The sequence below is a fragment of the Ramularia collo-cygni genome (genome assembly GCF_900074925.1).
Source record: "Ramularia collo-cygni strain URUG2 genome assembly, contig: RCC_scaffold09, whole genome shotgun sequence".
In the NCBI taxonomy this organism is placed as follows: domain Eukaryota; kingdom Fungi; phylum Ascomycota; class Dothideomycetes; order Mycosphaerellales; family Mycosphaerellaceae; genus Ramularia; species Ramularia collo-cygni.
Genome location: NW_019716263.1, coordinates 600,839 through 623,833, shown reverse-complemented (window position 1 = coordinate 623,833; position 22,995 = coordinate 600,839). Strand labels below are relative to the sequence as shown.

Genomic DNA, 22,995 nt, shown 5'->3' with positions numbered 1-22,995 from the left:
AAAGCATCACGCTGCATAAGGGCGCTTCTGTATGATGCATCCAAATCACCCACATCAATACGCTCATCAATTCTTCAAGCCGCAGTAGCGAATTTAGCCTTCCGACGCTCAGCGGCCTCGCGATCCTTGTCGTTCATCCAAGCGGCACCGCCCTGCGAAGGCTTTGAGGTCTCCGTCTTGCCGTTGACAGGCTTCGGACGGTCACCGCCCTTGCGCGCTCGGCTTGCTGCCTTGCGCACACCACCCTCTGGCTCCACGCTTGCCCGACCACGCTTTCTGTCTGTTCGCTCCGACTTCGCTGGAAGTGCCTTGTTCAGCAAGCCAGGCAGATCAGTGGCTCCGAACCTTAGCGCTCGTTCCAAAGCTTTGATTTCCTCGCTGTTCTCAGGCATGCCGAATTTGCGCGCACGCGCCTTCCGCTTCTCAATTTCCGCAGCCAGTGTCCGATGTTCCATTGTCGACTCCGACTCAGCTTCTTGTGCGGCGGGCTGTTCAGACGGAGCTACCACGGTGAGGTCGTTTGTCTTGGAAGGATCGATCGCGGCTTCTTGATTCGGCACAGCGAGTGGGTTCGCAACCTCACCGACGCCGCCAGCTGCAATGGCAGCTGCCGCAGGCTCCGTTGTGGCGGCCTTTGCATCATCGTCCCAGTCGATCTCGTCTTCGGCTGCAACTGACTTGGCCGGCGCAGAATCAGGCGCAGAGGCATCTTTGGCATCGAAGTCCTCCAAGCGCTTGACCAAGTCGGCCTTTTTTCCAGTATGCGGCAGGCTGCGCTCCTTGCATAGCGCGGCGAGCTCGTCGTTCTTCTTCTTGGCGTAGTCGACCATTGCGTGCTTCAATGGAAACCGTGTGGAAGTATTGATACCCGGACAACGTGCGCAGCGGCGAAGTTTGCGAAGAGGAAAGTAAGGTGATGGTGGGTGGTGTTGATGTGGGTTGCAAGATAGGGACGGGAAGTGAGGAAACGCGACGGTCCACCGAAGCTGCATTCCAGGGTCGACGCGATGACAACCACCTGCAACTCCCTCACTCTAGGGAAGTCTCCGAGCACAGACTTCAAATGTTGCATGTCAATTGTACAATAATTGTGAACTCGACCGCTAGGATCACGCAGAAGTGGATTTTTATATGTACTAGACACCACCACCACCTCCTCCAAACAGCTCTTTCAAGTTCACGTCTCCGCTCCCTCGTTCAAGCGGTTTTGGTGTCGCGGCACCCTCTTTCCACCCAATCATATAGATGGTCCTGAACGTGGCCGGTATGGTGATTGTACCATCCTCCTGCTCCTCGCCATACATCTCTCTGTATATGGCTTCCGTTGCTAGTAGCACATCCTTGCTGATGCCACCCGGCTCTCGTCGTAATGCTGCATTTGCCTCTCCCATTGCTTGCAGATCTGACATAAGTGCGAAAGTGTTCGGATAGTCGACGATGATGTCGTCAACATCAACCGTCAAAAGTTTGAAGCCGGCACGCGAGAGCAGATTTCCTACATCTCGCACGTCTGCAAGTGGTGATATGTGTGTTCCAATGCCACCCAGGCGCTCTGATTCTGCCAGCTGCAATGACCCTCGCAACTCGAATAAACTGTCACCTCCACTCATGGCCGCAATGAACGGCGCATCTGGCTTGAGGCAGTTGTTGATTTGCGCCAGGACAGAGGGCAGATCATTGATCCAGTGCATTGATAGCGAGGACATGACGAGGTCAAATGTCTCTGGCTCGTATGGCACATATTCTGGACTTTGCAGCACCTCTCTTGTGATATTGATCTCTTTATTGAAAGGCTCATCCTGATCTCTATACAGCAACGTTGGACTTGTGTCGGCGCAGACAATGCTCTCAATCTTCTTGCCGATCGGCTCGACAGATGGCTTCGCTGATTCTGGGTCTGGATCTGGGCGGGTCAAGGCTCGCGCAATATTACAGGCGTTTGCCCCAAAATCAAGCACTCTAGGAAAATTTCGGTTGATGTCCAGGACTCGATCACAGAGTCGCATGGCGACCTCATCTCGGAGATAATCGACTTGTCGACTGTGTGTGGTATCGTTCGCGGCGCGCTCCTTTTGGATCCACTTCGTCCGGTTGTCGAATACCGAAGCAATGGCCGGAGATCCAGGCGCCTGAATGGCGTACGATCGCTGGAGAGGTAGTCTCCATAACGAACGTTTCGCAGTGACCCGAATGAGTGATGAGCGCATGCTCAAAGCCGAAATGTTGGTCAGAACATTGCAATGACTGGGCAAGAAGTTCGCGTGGTCAAAGTTCGCCTTTGTTCGATGATGACATTGATGACATGACGCGTGCGCGCTTTTGAATCTACAAAACGAAACGGAACAACAGACTCTCGTACCACAAACCTCACAATCCAATAWGTTGCTGCCCTACGCGTCTGGCATGGCGCTGCCTGCTGCGAAGTCTCTCGTGGACTGTGCCGACTACTCAAAGACCTTTGAACCATTCCTGCCAGTAAGTTCTACGCAGATGTGTGCGAATGAACAACGTCTAACATGCACACCTCCAGCAACTCTATGCACTGCCAGAGCAAGTCTGGGCTGCATTGGGCGACTTGCAAGCTCTCAAGCATATTTACCTCTCTACAAACCCGGCCATCTTTGGTCTCGCGCTGGCTCTGGCTGGATTTCCTGTGTTTTGGATCATATCCGAAATCAACAGGAACTATAGTCAGGTCGACAGGGTGTGGTCTATTCTGCCGATGCTCTTCAATCTGCATCTCGCAATCTGGGCTCATCTCAATGGCCTCGAAACGACAAGGGTGGACAACGTACTGGCTTTCAGTGTTGTATGGTCGATGAGGCTGACCTTCAACTACTGGCGGAGGGGAGGATATCAAATTGGGAGTGAAGACTACCGATGGGAGCTCATTAAGAAGCAGATCGGCGGTGTTGCCTTCTTTGTGCTCAACATCGTCTTCATTTCCTCAGTACAGCTGGTAGGATTAGCCAATTTGTGCTTTTACATTCAAGATCTTAGCTGACGAGAGTACAGGTCCTCCTCTGGAGCGTGACCCTCCCCACCTATGCTTTGATGCTTGCCTCGCAGCTCAACCCTGGCATGTCCCTCTCCGAAGTCGTCATCGCCAGGGCACTGATGGCTCTTGTGGTGTTTGAATACTTTGCGGATGGACAGCAATGGAACTATCACAAGGCAAAGAATGAATACCAGAAGACGGCCAAAGTGCCCGCCGGTTGGACACGCGCTCAGATGGATCGCGGCTTCAACACAACTGGCCTTTGGAAGTACAGCCGACACCCCAACTTTGCTGCAGAGCAGACGATCTGGGTCTTGCTCTACCAATGGAGTTGTCTCGAGACCCACACGTTCTGGAATTGGACTGTAGTCGGTGCATTCAGCTATTGCGCTGTCTTCGCCGGCAGCACGCCGCTCACTGAGGGTATCAGCGCCGGCAAGTACCCAGAGTACAAGTTCTATCAAGAGCGAGTCGGTAGATTCATACCCAAGTTATTTGGAAAGGGCTGGGACGAGCAGGCAGCTTTGAGCGCAGCCGCAAAGAAGGAGTAAGCTGAGTGTTGTTGGAAGGGATTGTGAGACTGACCGGCTGGACACGATAACGTACWACTATAATGGGCTGAAGATCTGGACAGCGCTTCTCTTTCATCGCATCCACGATTTGTAGTTGCAGAAGACCAACTTGGAGCTGGGCAGCGTAAAGTCAATCAACGCCACTAATAAAGGCGTGGACTCTTCGAAACAGGTAAGCCGTTCAGCCAAGGCGAATGCCAACACGTTCAAGACTGTCGTTCTCCACGTTGTGTGGCAGTGCAAAACTATTCAGCCGGTCAAGTGTTCGCCGGAGCGCTATTTTGCCCTGCAGCATTAACGTCTCATGCTGATAGGCGAGAGCATCTAAATGGCGAACACRGATTGTATCGGCGCGACGAAACCCAGCATCCCGCGAACCGCATTGCTTGTGAATGAATGATCTCGAGAGGCTGCCATCCCTTGCCTGTGCTGACTGTGGTGAACGACAGTTCAAGCACACAGACTCATGTGTGTGGTGAGAATGCATGCCATCAGCTGCCAGTCCGAGGCTTGAAACGCTGAACGAGTCGCCTCCCCGTGCTGTGGTGGGCCTGGGCCGCACTGGAGTCTCTGGGACATCGGCGCCAAGACGATACTTGCTGCTGTTCCCTTCGGACGGCTAGCCCGAGTTGTCAGACACGCAATCCTTCCTTCGGGAAGTGCAGGCGTGTGAAGTAATGTAAAGTAGAACTACGGCTGAGCGCCCCATTCCACTGACTACTGACCACATTACTCCTCGCTACCCACGAACCGTGTGGCCCTTTGCGAGTTTCATCCCACGGTCAAGCGTGTGAGACGTTTCCAGCGTTGACGTCGGCGATTCGAACCCCYTCCCCCACCTCTGGCAAATCGATAAGCTAGAACTACCTTACCTTAGCAGGTACAATTCCCTCGAACACGCACGCGCTCCCAAGGGAGAAAAGTCGCCTGACTAAAGGACGCGATTGCCAACAACCAAGCAACCTTCAAGTTGGACACTTGACCGCTGGTTGTACACATAGATAACGGCTGTGTGGCTTTTGGTATGTTTGATAAGCTGTTTGCTAGCTTTCTGCTATCACACGCGCTTCTTTGGTGAATGTTGCAGCTGACTGACTGTCGCGGGGCTTTCCAGTTGAGCGGCACACCACACCACACGCGACTCTTTACCCACACCTCGCCATCGCAAACCATCCTACCTCGCAATTGTTTTGCTCTTCAACCCACCGCCGACCCAAGCGGTCAGGTTAACGCCGATACGTTATTCTTCACGCCTTCGAACCATACTCCGTAGCGGCTGTGCGGTCCTTCGATCGACATGGCCAACGTGCACATGGAGCCGCCGGTCACAAATTCTGAGGATGAGGTAGAAGTGTCCTCCTCAGCAGTTGAACCACCTACGAGCCTGGCGCTCTCCGGTGCATCGAACGCAGAGCCACCACGGAAACGCAGAGGCAAAGACAGACTGCTTGCCGGCCTACAACGCATCTCTTCTTCGCCGTCTGTCACCAGGCTCAACGCCCCGCGATCTCGCGGGTATAGTGGGAGTGGCATAGGATCGGTGTCATGCATTTCGCTCAATTCCGCTTCGGCCATGGGCGGGTCTGCCATGAACAGAGGGTTTCCTACGACTTATCTCGATGCCAACACCTCTGCGGCTAGCACCCCTGGCTTCCAGATACCTAGCTTTGCCGAGACCGTGAGAGTCCGAGAAGTGCCATCCAATGCCATTGATGGCAAGCTTTCGGTGGGGATGCCCGCCGAGTTCCGCCCTACAACAAGTGCTCGACCGACACCTGGGATCGCGGAGATCGATGGGGACTATTTCTCGAGACCAGTGGGCCAGCTTTCAGCCGAACAGAAGAATTTCAATCTGTGGCGCGAGCTGCCGTCTGAACTCAAGATGGAGGTGTTGACGTATCTCACACCAAAAGAGATCGTACGCTGTTCGCGGGTGTCAAAGTCATGGCATGAGATATGCTTTGATGGGCAGCTTTGGGGTGATATGGATACCACAGGCTTCTACCAAGAAATTCCTGCAGACGCGCTGGTCCGCATCATCACGTCAGCCGGGCCGTTCATACGAGATCTGAATCTGCGAGGTTGTGTTCAGCTGAGGGAGAAGTGGAATACCAGAGGGCTTTCAGATGCCTGCACAAACCTCGAAAACTTTTCACTCGAAGGTTGCCGCATCGATCGTGCATCGATACACAACTTTCTCTGGTCAAACAACAGGCTGGTGCATATCAACCTGTCTGGGCTTGCAGGAGCGACGAACGCTGGTCTGAAGATCATGTCCTCCAATTGTCCCAAGCTGGAGTATCTGAACGTTTCGTGGTGCAACAACATTGATACCCGAGGACTGCGCAAAATTGTAGAGAGCWGTCCAAACTTGAAAGACCTTCGGGCTGGCGAAATCAAAGGCTGGGACGATCTCGATTTTGCACATGAGCTCTTCCTCAACAACAGCCTGGAGCGCCTGATCTTGATGAACTGTGACACGCTAACGGATGCCTCGCTCGCCRTGCTAATCGAAGGCAAGGAAAGTGAAATCGATTTCCTTACCGGGAGACCGGCGGTTCCGCCACGCAAATTGAAGCACCTTGATTTGACCAGATGTCGTGGCATCAGCGACAAGGGAGTGCGAACTCTAATCAACAATGTTCCTGACATTGAAGGCTTGCAGTTGTCAAGATGCCCTAGCATTGTTGATGCGACTTTGATCGATCTGTTGTCAACGACCCCGATGCTGACACACCTTGACTTGGAGGAGCTGGATGGGTTGACCAACCGTTCGATGCAGGCTCTAGCCAGCGCACCATGCGCGTCGCGTCTGCAGCATTTGTGCATCTCATACTGCGAGAGTATCGGCGATCCTGGAATGTTGCCTGTTGTAAAGGCGTGCACGAATCTCCGGTCGCTAGAGATGGATAACACTCGCATTGGAGATCTGGTTTTGACTGAAGCAGCAGTCATGGTACGCCAGCGAGCACCTCGCGCGAGAGTGCAAGGTGCCATTACAGCGGGAAGTTCGCTTTTCAAGCCCGCCGTCGGCCTCAAACTGGTAGCTTATGACTGCCAGCACGTAACGTGGATAGGAGTCCGCGAAATTCTTTCGCGCAACGCCGACGTATCGATCACGACCCACACCACACAGCTCCCACCGCTGGAGAAGTATTCGGCGTCCAGTTCAGCGTCCTCATCAGCGGAGAACCTTACAATGCAGCCTCGGATCCACGTTGTTAGAAGCTCGACGTTCCCGACCCAGGTGATCCAACTAAAGTGCTTTTACACATTTCAGCCGACAGTCGAAGAGCACACGAAGCGCGTCATGCGAGGAGATTTTGTGGCTGCCCGGCGCCTGGAGAGGAAATTCGCGGAATTCATGATGGCGCAGGAGGAGGCAGGAGCTGGGCCTGGTAGGCGGCGTCGGCAGCGTAGGCTTCGAGAAATGCAAATGATGCATGCCGACGAGGCAGGCGATGCGAATACTCCGGGCATTGGGGTCGGTGGTGGACGAAGGAGACGCGCCAGGAGTGGTGGGTGCGCTATGATGTGATTGACGAGCTTATGGGAATGGTGATGAATTGAATGGTCTTGGGTTTGGACCATGAGGCGTTGGGACAGCCACCATTATTGGGACTGCAGCATCTGATGTTTCGCGACATCCACATCATTGATTGACCTGGGAAATTGAATTAGACACCTTGTTCGGCCGTCACCTCACAGAAGCTTTATCAAAAGAACGTGCCTCCGCAGATCGTGGTATGAATGTAGTTAGCTTCCATCGGCGCCGCGCGCCTCCACCGAACTCCACTTTCCAAACACAACTTACCACCCAACTTCCTCACACCTTGTCTGCAGCACAACACTCTGTGTGTCCCAATCAAAACCTTGATCGACGCGTTCCAGCTGGATACCTTACTCTTCACGCACGACCGCGCCTCGACGGCGACCTGCGCGACATCCCTGAACTCGACTACTGCCTGACCTACGAGTAATGAGACGTCACCACCACTCATCGTTATGAATGGCAWCACACCGCCGGACCAACCTCCCGGCGAGGTCAATGATTTAAATCCGGATGATAATACAGCAAAAATCGAGCAAGCTTCGCCCAGGAATACTGCCGCGCCTTCGAGCAATGACAATGTAGGTCACGAGCCCGCCGTCGATCGCGACACTGCAGCCCAGGAAGCCGCTGGAGCGGCGAACTGCGGTGATGACAATGCATCGGAGGCGGAGACTTTGATTGAATCACCCGTGAAAAAGAAACAATTGCAGCAAGCGCAAGCGCGGCAGGATGGAGAGGAAATCAAAGTTGAGCGGGTGTCAAAACAGCTTCATCGAATCGGTGGCCTGCCCGTGCCCACTTCTGGAGACGACGAGGATGACTCTGCTGCCGTCTCTCCTGCTCCAAGTACGCTGGTCAGTGTGGAGAAAGCGATCCTGGACGATGTACCCAGCCAAGACAAGGACCAAGAAATGGCGGATCGCGACCAGGCAGAAAGTGGAAACGATTATAGAAGTGGTTCGCTAAGCTCCGCAAGATCCTCTTCCCCGGGCGAATCAGTCAGCGACTCGGGCAACCGTGCTGTGTCCGAACAGGCCGATGTCAGTCGTAACGGGAACCACTTTGCCAATCCGCGAAAGAGGAAGCATAGGGCATCTTCCGTCAGTTTGCCCAACAAGCGCCCAAGTTTAAATGCCGCCAAGACTAGGGTGAACGGGCTCAATTCCGAGGACATTACTAGGACTGGCCAATCTCTCTCGCCGAAGCTGCGCAACCACAGGCGTGCTGCGTCGACCCAATCAGCTTTCATGGACGATGCGCCGGGTGACCCTTTGAACAGAAAGCGTCGTGCTAATACACAGCAACTTGGAAAAGATTATAAAAATGCTCGGGCGGCCTGGGAGGAGTCAGATGCTTCCTCCGAAGCTACATCCCATGGAAAAGGCGATTTCAGACGGCCGCGAAGGGGTATCGGCAGGTCCACGTCCACTCCGGGGAGACCACCCGGTCGCGAACATAAACGGCATGTCAACAAGTACGGCCTCACGAAGCTTGCTGAGGCATGCGAAGAGGGTGATATCGAGCAGGTGAAAGCGTGGATAGAGAAAGACCCGGRGCAGCTGGAGCTCGCGGACAATGCTGGCAACACGCCTCTGCAAATTGCCGCGCTGAACGGCAATGTCGAAGTTGTGGACTACCTCATCGAACAGGACTGCCATGTCTTTTGCGCGAACGTGGATAAGGATACTCCCCTTATTGATGCAGCTGAGAATGGTCATTTGGACGTGGTACACAGCTTATTGAAAGCCGGTGTCGATCCTCTTCGGCAGAATCAAAGAGGCCAGCAAGCATTGGATGTTGTAATGGACGAGATCGAGGACGCCACTGAGATTCGGCAAGCTCTCCGCAAAGCGATCGAGGACTGGAATAGTAGCGGGGCGAAGGAAAAGCGCGAACAGGAGGAAGAACAGCGCCATCGAGCTGGACCGTCGAAAGAGCTCCATTTCATGGCACGCTCGTACGAGAATCTACTCAAGCTCGTCCAGAATAACGATCGCAATGGGGTGAAAGAGTTTCTAGATGCGAGAGTGCCTGTCGACAACGCAGTCATCGCCCTGGCTGCCAAGACTGGAGATATCTACTTGGTGAATATGCTTTTAGCGGAAATGGATCACAAAAAGGCTGTGCAAAAGCCGGAACTGCCAATGCTTAGTGTTCTGGGTACCTCGCACTTTGAGATGGTTAAGTCCTTGACCGAGTTAGACAATTTTAATCCGCTATATCGCAATCGCCTGGGCCAGAGCTGGCCGGAGCTTGCAGAAGCGCGCCACGGACCCAGTTGGAAAGAGGAGGTCGATCTTTTACAGCGTCTCTACGACTCGCGCGCAGCTCTGAAGGAGCGTCGCAGCTCAAGCCCGGTTACTAGGAGAGAGGGTGGCACGCGACGTCCACAACCTACCACGGGGAATGACAATGACGACGACGATGACGACGACGACGACGAGACTGAAGACGATCAGGAAAAGGCAGCTCCACCTCGCAGTAACGGCGGTCGTCGGTTAATGTCCAGAAAGGCCATGCGCGCCAACGGCAAAGGAACCTCTGACGCTTCTTCGGATGACGAGTCCAACACCGAAATGGCAACTGTAGCAAACGCGAGCGGGGAGAGTTCGATGAAACCACCAGACAGCCCCTTGAATAAGCGCACTTCTCCGAGATCCAGAACTAAGAGCGTTTCTGCACCAGCTTCGGACGCGTCACCTAGAACACGCAGACGTCTTTCGCTGGTGCGCCCTGTCGCCGATCAGTCGCTGCCGACTCTAGAAGAGACAGCAGAGGATAAGGAGGCAGTCTTGAAGCGTGAGGAAGTGGAGAGGCAGGCAGCAGAGGACGCGCAAAGGCTCGAGCAGGAGCGTCTTGAGCTCGAGAAGGCCGAAACCGAAGCGGCTGTGCAACGAGCTGCCGAAGAGAACGCTCGCAGGGAGGAAGAGGAGCGTCGGGTTGCAGAAGCAAAATATGCCGAAGAGGCGCGTAAAGTTGAGGAGGCTCGAAAAGCAGAAGAGGATAGAATCCGCACCGAAAACGAGATCGCCAAAGCGCAGTACGTGCACCGAGAGGAGGTGCTGGCTTCCCTTCCCACGTGGATCTCCGGAGCTCTCCGAGGAAGTCCAGCCAACAAGAACTACCTAACGTACTATTTCATGCCGTTGCAAGTTTTCAAGGAAGACTGGCCGACAATGCTTCAGGATGACATTGACAGGCACTCCTGGGTGCTCAACGTCACAGCCGCGCCCCTTCTCGGTCCTCGTGGAGTAGAGCTAATGCTCCAGCCGGGCAAGCCGGGTTACGAGGGAAGCCTTGCCAATCTGTGGATGACTAAAGAGCTTGCAGCGGACGAGTCTGAAAGTATGACAGCAAGGCTTGCCAACATGCATTACCAGGACCCGAACGGCCCCATTCCAAAGGACGAGGAGGGCAACTCGACAATGTCGTTTGCCGAAGAGTTACAGCGATCACATGATGCCTACAACGAGAGTCTGGCGACCAAGAAGCGACTACGCGAAGGTCCCGCTGTACTTCGGTATGTGCGTCTTTGTGATGTTGTCAAGCACCTCTGTCCGACCATCGCAGGGGCCGAAGTTCCCGTCTCCTTCGGTTCTCTGCAGCCGCGCCCCTTGCATCGCGGCAACGGCCTGAGAGTCAGCGCAAGCCAGTGGTTGTCAACGCGTGCATATGTCGATGGGGAGTGCATCAATTCAGAAACAGCGTCAAAGCTGCAAAGCACGATTTCTGTGAGGCCCGCCTTGTCCAAGTAGGCGWAACAAGGTTGCCATGTATATCAAACGCATGAGGTTGCCTCAATCGCCATCGACGCCGATAATGACTGTAGGCAAATAAGACACCTTTATCGCTATAAGGGCACGAATATCAAATGTTACCTGTATCTCGCTCCGCTCGCCCACACGTTATGCTTATTCCGTTAGTACGAATAGCAGGATTCATGGATTGTCTCCCTGATGGCAGGGATTAGTGACACAATCCTAGCGTGTAGAAAAGCCTATCTCCGAGGCTTCTCATTGAACGCTTCATTGTTACGAGATCACACATCATCACTCACTGCCGAAGGATTCGCTTCGGTGCATTTGTGGGGTTAGTCTTAGTTCGTAGGTTGTGCACATGCTGACGGCAGATGGAGACATTTGCAGATTGACACATGCATCGGTATCAGCTCATGCTAGGTACCTTAGCAAACAATCATGCAGAGGGTCCTCACTAGATAGACCCTTAGCCGTATACACTACGATGCAATCGGACGACACACAAAAGCTCTGCACGTCGCGTGAGATGATGGAGGCGTAAATACGAATCCAGTCCGACTAGAGTCGCTAGTAGCGGGGCCTGGCGTGCTTCTCTTTTGCGGAGAGTCCGTCCACCGACGCACCGTTGACATCGTCTTGTCTTTTGGCTGTCCGGGTTCTCCTGCATACTAGATTCTCCCCGTAGTGCAGCAGCAAGTTCAAGTCCCTTTCCCACGTCACCCAGCTCCAAAGCCCCCCTCAGCGTCCTGCATCTGCCGACAAACGAGCAAGAAGCGAACGATTGATCATCCATTCCAGGCAGTCGGGAACCGTGTCACAGATTTGAGAATTTGGGTTCTCACGACTGCAGGCGTCCGCTGCACCTTCCAAGTGCAAGGYGACGACAGAGCCCTGCTTCCGTTGACCGGGATAGCGCGCCTGTCTGAAGATCAACGGGGGAAGAGGGACGAAGCTTGCCCGATTGCTGCGATCGTTGGGGAGAGGAGAAGGACGAAAGGCTGCGGGAACAAGCAATGAGTCCGAATGGGGATCATCATGAAGGTACAACATCCTCTCTTGCCTCTTCAACTCTCCTTTGTTGTTAGGTTGTCGTTTCTGCACACTTCAGGCAGCAGCAGTACATGAGTGAGCCCGTGGCACTGTGCCTGCGAGCGAGCGAGCGAGTCACGTCCTGTCTACCACGTTGTCGCTGACACGAAAATGTTGCCAGGAACAGGAACAGCGAGCTCTCCACCTCCGCCCGCAATCAACTTGCAAACATCGCCGCCACCGCCGACCCGTACCCAGCAACGCCCTACAAACATTTCCATTCCCAAGACACGGTCCAATATTTCACAGAGCTCGTCGACGACCAGTCTCCGTGCCGCCGAACAGCTCGCTCGCCTTTCCGCGGATGCCGGCGTCTCGGACGGATAYGATGAATTGATAAGGTGTGTCAACATGCGTGCATGTGCGTAGAGTGGTGTCGAAAGGGTGAAGATATCGGGCGATGAAACGTCGAGGGATAGTGAACAAGCAGCAACAATCGCTGACCTCGATTTGAAGGTCGCCTATTGTACCCGCAGAGCGAACGGGTTTGTACCGCATACGGCAGCAACCCTCGAGGAACCCGTCTTCTCCCAATCTCCAATCCGTATCGCCCACCCTGCTCACTCCTGTAGCGTCGCGGAAATCCTCAATGACTGCACTTGCGGGCGGTCCAATATCACCTGCTCTACCGCCATCTGAGGACTTGTCCCGCTTTCCCACCGAAAGTCTACATTCTTTCAGCTTCGCACATCAGAGTAGCGACACGCTGGAGAACCGCAACGCTGTGATCAAGCGATCTGTCGAGTTCCTCACCAACAAGCTCCAATGGGCTGCCACGTCCCCACGCATAGCCTCCGCTCAGGCCCGCCTAGCCGGCGACGAGGAAGTGCTGAGTATGATCGAGTTGTTGCAAAAGGCAAACGTCAAGGGCGGGCAACCTCTCCACACTATTGACATGGGTTACGGACCTCTCACTGGTCCTGCACACCACACGAATGAAAATATATTCGCGGCGTCGTGGGGTCAGACAAGTGAGAGTCCCACGGCCATGGAAAACTCAACTTCCGTCACCTCCGAACCTTCCGTGGTGGTATCCCCAACAGATGGAGCTGTCGACTCTCTCTCACCTTCATCGCTTTCTACTGTCACGGAAGGCGAAGCATCAGACACAAAGCTTTCCAGAATGCCCACAGTCGACGACGAGGACATGCCCACAATGACGCAACGTCCCCCTCTGAAACGCACATATACCGACACGGCTGGGTACTCGCTGCAAAATCGGCTCACTGAAGCCATGGCCCGCCCTTATCGAGCAGACAAACCAGCTGCCCCCATGGTACCACAGATCCCCCCGCGGTCCAACACAGCTGTGACTGAACGAGCACCGCACGGTCACAACCGGAATGCCCCGAATCAGGCCATTTTCACCACCGAGAACACCTCACCTTGGACTATAACCGCAGCTAACGATCTTGCGTGTCTCGTCTTTGGAGTGACTCGCGCGGAAGTGCGCAAGCTGGGCATCATGGAGGTGATTAGAGAAGACCGACGCAAATGGCTTGAGGAGAAGCTGAAGAACCCCGAAAGTGGAACGGCACCGAAGCAACCGAAACTGCCTACCCCTCCACCCGGTAAGATCGGTGCGAGCAAAGTTCTAGCGAGCATGCGTAACGGTGTAACAGCGAAGTTGCTCTCGAAACCGCCCGTACGCGCGACGTACAAAAGTCGTCGAAGTCAGACAGTTGACGGCACGCGGACTCCTCCGAAGGAGACTCTGCCGAAGGAGACCCATCACCCAAAGTCCAAAAGCAGAGGCGTGCTACTCTGCGGCGACGTAGTGCCGATTCGGAAGATGAATGGCTCGAATGGCAGTGCGTCTTTGTGGGTGAAGGAGAAGGGCAACAATCTCATATGGGTGCTCGAAGAGATCGCAGAAGATGTGGCCATGCTAACCGTGGACGAGATTGGGCTGTTGTCGCGAGGTAGTGGAGACATCGAGGCCATTTTCGGAATTGATCGTGTTCGAAACGGCATGGATGTTCAAAGATTGATACCTGCCTGGCCAAAGTTGAAGGGCACAAGCACGGGAGCTGTGGATTACGAGGCGTTAGCACGCCTGCGGCGATTCACTGCACGAACGAGCAATTCCATCTCCGTTCCGGTCACGATCGATCAGCAGGCTGATGAGAGCGTTTTCAGGGTCTCCAGCTTCCCGCACATTGCAGGCATCATCGTTGTGAACCCGGCGACGATGCGAGTCAGCAGCTCCAACAGTGTATTCTCGGCAGCACTGTTTGGGCATGCCAACCCCGATGGTTTGCCAGTCGCAGAATTGATTCCTAGTTTCGACAAGATACTGCGGGTAATGACGGATGAAGACAAAATAGCTCTGGTTGATGGAATTGTGATTCCCGAACACAGCTTCAGACGTGCACGTGCACTCCTTGCCCTTAGAGAAGGCGCGGCGGACGCTGCGGCAATCTTCCTTCGACCCAGTGGTGTTCCAGCCAAGCACCGCGACGGTGCCGAGATTATGATTGATGTGCAGATGAGAGTGGTCAAATCTGATCGGGATCCCATCTATAACGAGACTGTCATTGAAGAAGATGACTCTTCGCCGCTATCGAGCAGTGAAGTAGTCTACGCTCTGTGGATCACCTATAGCAGACAGCTACACGCAGTGAATCACGGAGTCGGACCCGTGACGCCCTTGATCAGCCGGCCAAGCACACCACCCCATCAACCGGCTCCTGGACCTTCTATCGACTCACCGGCACCTAGTCCGATGATCCTCAATGACAGGGCATCCGCAAATCCGCTCGATCAAGAAATAGAAAAGAAACGTTCCCCTTCGCTGGTAATGTCTAGCGGTCCAGGAGAAGGGGAGCCCTTTGAACACCCATCGCCAGACCTCATCGCCGCAAATGTCAAGATCATCAAGAAGAAGAAGATAGAAGACTTTACCATTCTGGAAGAAATGGGTCAGGGAGCCTACGGACAAGTCAAGCTCGCACGCTATAAGAAAGCAGCAGCTTCGAAAATGTGCATCAAGTACGTCACCAAGCGTCGCATTCTCGTCGACACATGGCATCGTGACCGTCGGTTGGGAACGGTTCCTCTTGAGATTCATGTCCTAGACTACCTTCGTCGCGATGGGCTCCAACATCCCAATATCGTGGAAATGGCCGATTTCTTTGAAGACGACATCAATTATTACATCGAGATGATTCCGCATGGCCTTCCTGGGATGGATCTTTTCGACTACATTGAGCTGAGAGTCACTATGGAAGAGCAAGAGTGCCGCAAGATTTTCCGACAGGTTGCTGAAGCTTTACGACACTTGCATATCGAGGCCAAGGTTGTACATCGGGATATCAAGGACGAAAATGTCATCTTGGACGGGGAAGGGAGGGTCAAGCTTGTGGATTTTGGAAGTGCAGCGTACATCAAAAACGGACCATTTGATGTGTTCGTGGGGACAATTGGTATGTGTATTCCCCTACTTGTCTGCAAGACTTTACTGACCGAGAGCAACAGATTACGCGGCACCCGAAGTCCTCCGCGGTTCACCTTACCGAGGAAAAGAGCAAGATGTATGGGCATTGGGAATCTTGCTCTACACAATCGTCTACAAGGAGAATCCCTTCTACTCGATTGACGAAATAATGGATCACGATCTCCGGGTTCCTTATGTCCTGTCCGAGGACTGCATCGACTTGATCCGCAAGATGCTGGATCGGGATGTGGAAAGGAGAATTGGCATCCAGGCTGTGATGGAACATCCTTGGGTTACGTATGTGGATGAGGAAGACGATGAGGCGACGACGAAATTGGAAATGCCTATCAGGCAGGCGGTGGCGCCTGTTGCTGCATGATGAACCAATGGCCGCTTTACGATGATGAGAAAACGGGTGTGGATGGATTTTACTCTCTTTTGATGTTGGGCGAGCACGGAGGGCGAGCGATGATTTTTACCTGTGAGACTGGGTCGGGGTACTACACCCAAAGACTTCCGCTCAAGACGAGAGATACCCAAGGTTGCATGCATGGGCTGCGGTAGACGCGGGATGCATACATGACAATCGTGAATGGAAAAGCAAGAGTATAAAGGTTGAAGTACTCTTTTGACAGACTGTGACTGTGATACGGTACTGACAATGACCCGGGTATAACATTGAAGGAATCGATCGATTTTGGGGAGCCGTCTGTGTGGTGTCAGACTTGGCTCGAGTAGCTAAGTTGCCACTCTCTGCTGCTGCACGCTTCCATGCGCCGAAACGCCTCATGCCATGACAGTCCTCTTCTTCAACATTCCATCCTCAATGCGTCCAAGTAGAAACCCTTTTTTCCATGGGTTAATATCTACTGGAAGTCGGCAGCGACCTGGGGGAACTCGAAGTTGACACCCTTGCCGGTCAGACGCTTGTAGACCTCAGAGTAGGTGTCGAGACGGTAGTCGACGCCGCCACGCTCCTTCTCGTCCAGCAGGACCTTGAGGACCTTGGAGCCGTCCTCCTTGGTGCGCATGCGCTTGCCGACAATCTCGACGGGGTAGACGAGGTCGGCGAGGATGGCATCGTGGACAGCAGTCAGCGTACGCGAACGTGGGCGCTTCTGGGTCTGCGAGGTGCGGCTGCGGTTGGAGCGCTTTGGGCGGGGCAAGATGCGGCGGGACGCGACAATGATGACGTGGCGGTCCGAGAACTTCTTCTCAAGCTCGCGGGTGAGGCTGGATTCATACAATGTCAGATGGTGGAGTCTTGTAAGGGTTCGAAGAGGGAGGGGTGCGAAAACTTACCGCTGCTGGGAGCGGTGCCATCCGACCAAGAGGGGGACGGGGACGAAGATGACAATGGCCTTGCGTCCGTGTCCGACGTCGATCTGCAAGATTCCTGGTCAGCGCGAAGCCTTCCAGTGCCCTCCGCCTCTACACAGATCGTGTATTCATTTATCGAATCCCACATTGATTGATTGTCCATGTGTTCCAAATGATGATAGTCCCTCCTCTTCTTTGTGTTTATTCCCTCATCCTTCATCCATTGTTGCTTCTTACCTCACGCGCAGACACAAACTGCAGGGGACGGAGCGCGGAACGCATGTCGGGGACGTTTGACTCGAGGTCGAAGAGAGCAGTGGCGATGTTGGTCTCCACCTCGCTGGGCTTGGCCCGCGAAGGCGAGTTGGGCGCGATCTTGTTCAAGGCCTGGGCAGACATKGCGAAGAAGGTGTGTGGATGGGGTGAAGTCGAGGAGGTTGCGTCGTGCTTGAAGATTTGAGAGTAGGTATGAGCTCGAAAAGTTGGGATTTGCGATCGTGTGCCAAGGCTTGATGACTATGCATCCTCCAAGTCCAAATCGCGTTCAAGTTCACATCAACTACTGACTAACTACTGATCACTGTGTATATGCCCGCCACTCGATACACTCATGTACTTCTCCCCCTCCATCGACTTCGCATCTAGCAACCTCCAAGGACCACACGACAGGACTCACACGATGGCGACGTGTTGAACTCGAAGCTTGATTATCATCAGCAACTCCTTCCTTCCTTTGGCATCAACACAAAAGTACTGTACATACCAGTCGCCATTCCATGTTGAATCACATGATACGACACAACTCACGAGCATGGCCTTGCAGATCTCGACGTCGCAGCGACCCTGAGAAGTATCGCGGGCGAAGATGTTGAAATCCAGTCCGCTCGTGGCCACGTCAGCGTCGAGAAGCTCGTGAGGAATGGTCGCGGGAGCAGCCAACACAGAGCCCAGAAGGGTCAGGAAGGTGATTGTGAATTGCATGTCGGCTGTTGGGGCTGGTTTGTTGAGTGTCGTTGTTCTGGCCTTTCGATATTGTTGATCCTGGATGCTTTTGAGGCAAAGCACGTCAGTCTTATAGCCGCTGGAAAACCACACGATAGATCCGGAAAGATCTATATTGGACTCACCCAGCGGCCACGAGATCTTTTGATCCAAGATAAAAAGAGCGAGACTGTGCCTTTGTGTCTGAAGGCAATTGTCTCTGGAGGCCACTTCCGTCTGCCGTTGAGGATGTGCTCTGTGGAAGGTAAATCTATTGCACAATCACAATGGTCACCAAAACAGTGCCAGTCCAGCTTTGGAGTTGTTGTGGAAAATTCTCGTAAAGCAGCACCGAATGTCCTTCATTTCCATYGACGCTGGCACTCCTTTAACGCCATAGGACAGCTACTCACATCTCCCTTCCTTGGCATCGTCGGCCGAACAAACATCCCCAAGGCAACCTTTGTCCTGGACTTTCCACAAATCGAATTGGCACCTAATAATGTTCTTTTCGCGTTACACCAACGCGAGGCGAGGCCATTGACGTCTTGTCCGTGTCGCACCTACCAAAGGTGGTGCAGCGTTACCACTACGGGATCTGAGTGTGCAACCTAGACCAAGAACAACCCTCGATATCAACCTACCAGAGAGGGGAAGACAAACGACAAGTCATGCTGAGCCTGACGCAAGGAGACCATTCAATGTCGTGCGACCCGAGTCTTGGCTTGGTCTCGACTAGGCACACTGGTGATGTTGCGATGATGTCGATCCAGACGGTTGTACGTGTGGCGCACATACTCATCTCATGCTCTTTGACGCACATTCATAGTACAGGTCGATCGACAGCGCCTGTGTGTGCGTGGTCCTGAGGATGGGAACGATCGATATTGAGATTTGGTGCTCTGTTACTCCCGTGAAGAAAGGCAATTGATCAACCTGTCTGCTGGTGGAAGTTGTCTCAACACCATCTGGACACGGCCGCCTTGGAATACTGACCACGAGGAAGCTCAACACGTCGCCAAGTGTCTTAAGGTAGGTCAGTATGTTAGTACACTAATCATAACAGCACGGCAAAAGGAAAAAATACAGGCTCCGCAAGCGTCATTGCTCGCTCGATCATTAGTGAGTGTTGCACCCTTAGCTATTTAAGTAAGACCTTGCAGTTTGCGTGACTTCACAGCCGTGCTTTCTGCGACGGTCTGCTAAAACGAGAGAGCAAACAGGTGAGAAATCTCCCTGGGCCTCTACAAAGTTCCAACGCCTGGAAGCAAGAAAGAAATTTGTTGTATGCCTGAAGTTATCCCTCCTGTTGACAAGAGAGAGATTCAAATCCCCGCGGGCAAAGCACATGAGAATTCTGCTTAATTTCTAAGCAAGCTGAACAGACATTGTGGTAGCTTGTAATGAGTGGTTTGTGATGAGCAGCTTGTGATGAATGGATCGTGATGAGTGGTCGGTACGCGCGAAGGTGTTCGGAGAAGTTTCTTGTTGTTAAGAATTTCAAGGTTGGAAGATGTTGTATGTTCGACGCGTGGGTTTTCCCCCAGATGGTTTGTCTACTTTCGGCTTCGGGTTCCATTCACTTGAATCTTTTGCACCTTGATTTGATGGCAGCAYTCTTCCTTTAATTGCTATGAACAAGAAGGCTAGAGAACGAGAAAATTCTTCAAGGCAGACCCAATACACAAGTCTGCGAAGACTTGCTTATCCGAAGCTTCACTGTCTCGCCCGTCACTGCAGTCCGCTGTCCAGGATGCTGATTTTTGAGCCTGACGATGATAACAGTTCCTTCCTATCATCAGCTTCTTCCGCCGTGACCTTCTCCCAATCGTCATCCCCTTCCACCATCTCCCAGTCCTCATCGAGCTCCAGTCTAGCTAGCGCCTTGCGTTCACTCTGCCTCCGAGCATAGCGCTGCGCCTGCTTCTTGCGCTGCGCCTTCTGCATGGCGGCGACGGCCTATAACTTTGTTAGCATGGTCTCAGAGTTGGTAGTGTGTCAGTATACTTACATCAGGCGCATTAGCAGCTCGGCGTGGGGGGGAACGTTCCGAGCGAAGATCCGCGATAAGCTTCGCTCCCACTTCCTGTGCTACGGCTTCGACTGGGAAGTCCTGAGTTGCAAGGTACTCGGCGTGCTTGGCTTCAACCATGTGTAGGTATGGGACTCCAGCATGATTCGCATGGAGTTGCGTATCTGCGAGATGTCGAGCTTGGTCATGTTGTTGTCGGGCGAACTCGGCTTGTATCTCGGCTTCGCGCGCGAGTGCAACGTGGAGGAGGAGGGTGAAATCTCCGGACATGGTGCTTGTGTTGTTGATGGTGTTGAAAAGTGTATGTCTTAGACAGATGGGGTGTGAGGGTACAGAAGACGATAACTTTTCAAACTTCGTGATGTTTGATCCAGAGGATGATCTTGTCGAGTATGTACTTAGGAATGCGAGGAAGGTTTGAGGACAGTGCTTATTCATTCGAGAAAGTTTTTGAGGACAGTGTTCATTCACTCGAATTTTGAAACTCTAATTTTGAATGCGGATGTTCCGGAGCATCGAAAGTACGCACGAACAGGAAGTATCAATCTAAGGAGACAGGTGTAGTTTAGCAGTTTGCTATCATCAATGACATGTGGCCGGAAGATAACGAGCAGCGTCTATCACGTTTTTGATTTCTCTGTGTCTGTGTGTCCGCCCGAGACAGACTAAGAACTGTTTGCTGAAGTTGATACGAACTTCCATTGTCCATGATCTATCCGTATGAAAGTGTACTCGAAGCTTCAGGAGCTTCTCATATCTCGCAGAACCAAATAGCGGGGCGTGGAGATTACCAGATGTAACGATGAAGAAGCAAAAGAAAACGTCTGAACGAACTCTTGATATAAAAGAGACATCCACCCCATGGGGGCTCTTGCACTGCACATCAACAGAGATCAGTTGTTCCGCACATGTCGCAACATGCAAGCCCTTTCTAGATTGTGACTACTGTTCCCATGTGAATGGTATCACACTTCCCGACAATCACGCGCGCCGGAAACATGACGTACAGACCTATAAGACCTACAGATCAATTCTCCGTACACCGAAACATACACATACACATACACAAGATATCTCGAGATGGCGCCCACAGTATCGCGCCTCGCAATGGAGTACAAGCCAGACCGAGCTAAGCAAGAGCCCAATCAGCCCACCAAAGCGGTGGCTAACATCGAGAAGCCGCTCTTGAAAGAGGCAAAGTCGACTTCCCTTGCTTTAAGTATGATTCGACATCATGGGAAGTCTGATTGCTAAACGTGATAGGATTCGCACTCATTCCTGAAGAAGGCTGATGAAGCCCCACGCACGGTGAAGATTTCAGAAGCCGCCGCTTCTGGTGCAGCTCCGGTACATAGAGCGCTCCCGTATGTTGACTCGCCCCACAGCTAACAGAAATAGATCGTGCCGGGAAAGCGAAGCTCGGTAGGGCAAGCTCGAGGATATTCAGAATGCCAAGGCGGGGGAGATGGTCGGAGCAGCAAGCTGGGAGGCGAGGAGTGGGAGATCGTGCCAGACGATTGCAATGATTGGGAGATAGTCTAGGCAAGCAAGCTCTGGCCGTTGATATGCTCGCGACGACGTGAGGCTGTTCCTGATGACCAGAGTTAGATGCGAGTGCTCGAATTATCCAAGCTGTGTTTCAATCTCGCCGTTTCCTCCCTGTGGTTTGGGTAATCTGTCTTGCCGCCATAACATTGCAGTAAAAGCGAGTCAGCGTAGGCCAACGGTGGAGAAAAGCAGGGCGATTCGCATCTTCCCCCCTGCATATATGCATATACACGTGGCTAGGACCACGCTGTTGGAACTCGCCATTATCTGGCCACGCGATCGTGGTAGATGCTTTGCGGGAACWAGACCTATGTACCGCCCGGATGCGGAGCGACACCGCGAACTGATGAAAGAGGGCCTGGAAGACAACAAATGCAGAGTGGTCACTCGAATGCCTGGCATGCAGCGAGTCCGGCCCTTCTCAGCGCCCGGATTACCAGGCAGAGTTCTTGATAGACGGCAACTCGAAGCGTTCAGGCAAGACCAGTGGAGCCAGAGGRCGCTGCTACTCAGGCGTAAGGTAGCTTTACGACCTCCGAGACGACGCCGATGCGGCACTCTCAACAAGAGCTGGGACACGGAGGTGACGACTGGCGGAAGTTTCGAGCACACTTGCTTGAAACGTCGAGGCTTGTGGTCGCGGGGATGGAAGAGATAGGTCATCATCCGGTGGTGACGATGAGGTGTCGTCGTCGGGCTTGTGCTTGCAGGGTTGTGAGACAAGCTCGATGACAAAGGCAATTCCATTGGGAATTCCGGCATTCCGCGATCCATTCGACTGCCGCAACATACACCACACCGACAATCATTAATTACCACCACTCCCGCCATGCGCCCGTCTCTTGGCTTGGCGGGCAGCAGACCCAAAAAGCTTCTCCCCCACGGCACAATTCACTGCCATGTTGCCCCCACCCCTGATCTGGCCCAGCTGAACCATCGGCGGACTGCAGATGGGCACGTTGTTGTCTTACATCCTGAGCACTGGCTGCAGCAGTCACGCCGTGGAGAGTTCGGATGCGATCCTTCTCGGCCGACGCCGCCGCCATCGGTACACAATGGCGCGGGCGCACACCTGCCCCTCTTGGGCGGACGGCGTTGGCGCCACGCGCGAAATGGGAAACTTTCTGGAACTTCTGCTCTTGTCTTTCGCCCCAACGGGGAAGACACATGCACGCTATCGCCTTCGGTGCGAGCTGTAGCTCCGCAGCCTGTAGGATGAGCTCGTAGGGCTAGCTGCGCATGCACGAGAAAATSACGCTGCGACGGCCAAATGCATGCATGTTGAAGTCTCGAAGAGCTCTTGCATGCGATTCTGCAGAGGACATTGCCGTGGCCTCGGCTGGAACTCGATCATTGACTTCCAGATGAAAGATACATGCAGGCCGCGCTTTTGTACACCGCAACTTCCCGCGTTAGACTTCTTCTTGAACAGTTGCGTTGAGCTATCGAGCACTATCAATCACGAAGAACAACACGCGGACCGGCTAACAAGGCAGAACGTGGACTTGGCTCGCGCCTTGTCTCCACAACACGGGATGGCGAGCAATGTTTGCATGTGCACAGTCGAATTGCCGTTCATGCGCTTCCAGACCCTGAACCGCGGTTTGTTCTGGACCTTGCATGATACATGCTACCTACATACATATGACGGCCTGAGGCGATCGCACCGTGTTGTGTTGGCCCAACCAGCAAAGTGCCCGATCGTAGC

General features: G+C 53.5%; 8 protein-coding genes; 4 read left to right on the top strand and 4 right to left on the bottom strand.

Moving 5' to 3' along the window:
• Positions 1-74: 74 nt before the first annotated feature.
• RCC_06323 (uncharacterized protein) lies at positions 75-830 on the bottom strand (the record flags this gene model as incomplete). The annotated part of the gene is made up of 1 exon (XM_023771584.1): positions 75-830. The coding sequence occupies one exon, from the start codon at positions 828-830 to the stop codon at positions 75-77; it is 756 nt and encodes a 251-aa protein (XP_023627352.1).
• A 306-nt stretch (positions 831-1,136) lies between these two features.
• Positions 1,137-2,207, bottom strand: RCC_06322 (probable methyltransferase; the record flags this gene model as incomplete). Its single annotated transcript, XM_023771583.1, has 1 exon — positions 1,137-2,207. One exon carries the CDS (start codon positions 2,205-2,207, stop codon positions 1,137-1,139), a length of 1,071 nt encoding a protein of 356 aa, XP_023627351.1.
• A 196-nt stretch (positions 2,208-2,403) lies between these two features.
• RCC_06321 (related to DUF1295 domain protein) lies at positions 2,404-3,549 on the top strand (the record flags this gene model as incomplete). XM_023771582.1 has 3 exons in its annotated part: positions 2,404-2,475; positions 2,531-2,959; positions 3,016-3,549. The coding sequence occupies 3 exons, from the start codon at positions 2,404-2,406 to the stop codon at positions 3,547-3,549; spliced, it is 1,035 nt and encodes a 344-aa protein (XP_023627350.1).
• A 1,318-nt stretch (positions 3,550-4,867) lies between these two features.
• On the top strand, positions 4,868-7,108 carry RCC_06320 (related to F-box domain protein; the record flags this gene model as incomplete). Its single annotated transcript, XM_023771581.1, has 1 exon — positions 4,868-7,108. The coding sequence occupies one exon, from the start codon at positions 4,868-4,870 to the stop codon at positions 7,106-7,108; it is 2,241 nt and encodes a 746-aa protein (XP_023627349.1).
• Positions 7,109-7,575: 467 nt separating this feature from the next.
• On the top strand, positions 7,576-10,878 carry RCC_06319 (uncharacterized protein; the record flags this gene model as incomplete). Its single annotated transcript, XM_023771580.1, has 1 exon — positions 7,576-10,878. One exon carries the CDS (start codon positions 7,576-7,578, stop codon positions 10,876-10,878), a length of 3,303 nt encoding a protein of 1,100 aa, XP_023627348.1.
• A 1,016-nt stretch (positions 10,879-11,894) lies between these two features.
• Positions 11,895-15,785, top strand: RCC_06318 (related to serine/threonine-protein kinase; the record flags this gene model as incomplete). XM_023771579.1 has 5 exons in its annotated part: positions 11,895-11,922; positions 12,092-12,311; positions 12,427-13,541; positions 13,593-15,395; positions 15,448-15,785. The coding sequence occupies 5 exons, from the start codon at positions 11,895-11,897 to the stop codon at positions 15,783-15,785; spliced, it is 3,504 nt and encodes a 1,167-aa protein (XP_023627347.1).
• A 487-nt stretch (positions 15,786-16,272) lies between these two features.
• RCC_06317 (probable 40S ribosomal protein CRPS-7) lies at positions 16,273-17,125 on the bottom strand (the record flags this gene model as incomplete). XM_023771578.1 has 3 exons in its annotated part: positions 16,273-16,639; positions 16,709-16,791; positions 16,964-17,125. 3 exons carry the CDS (start codon positions 17,123-17,125, stop codon positions 16,273-16,275), a joined length of 612 nt encoding a protein of 203 aa, XP_023627346.1.
• A 2,313-nt stretch (positions 17,126-19,438) lies between these two features.
• On the bottom strand, positions 19,439-20,009 carry RCC_06316 (uncharacterized protein; the record flags this gene model as incomplete). XM_023771577.1 has 2 exons in its annotated part: positions 19,439-19,666; positions 19,719-20,009. The coding sequence occupies 2 exons, from the start codon at positions 20,007-20,009 to the stop codon at positions 19,439-19,441; spliced, it is 519 nt and encodes a 172-aa protein (XP_023627345.1).
• Positions 20,010-22,995: the final 2,986 nt, after the last annotated feature.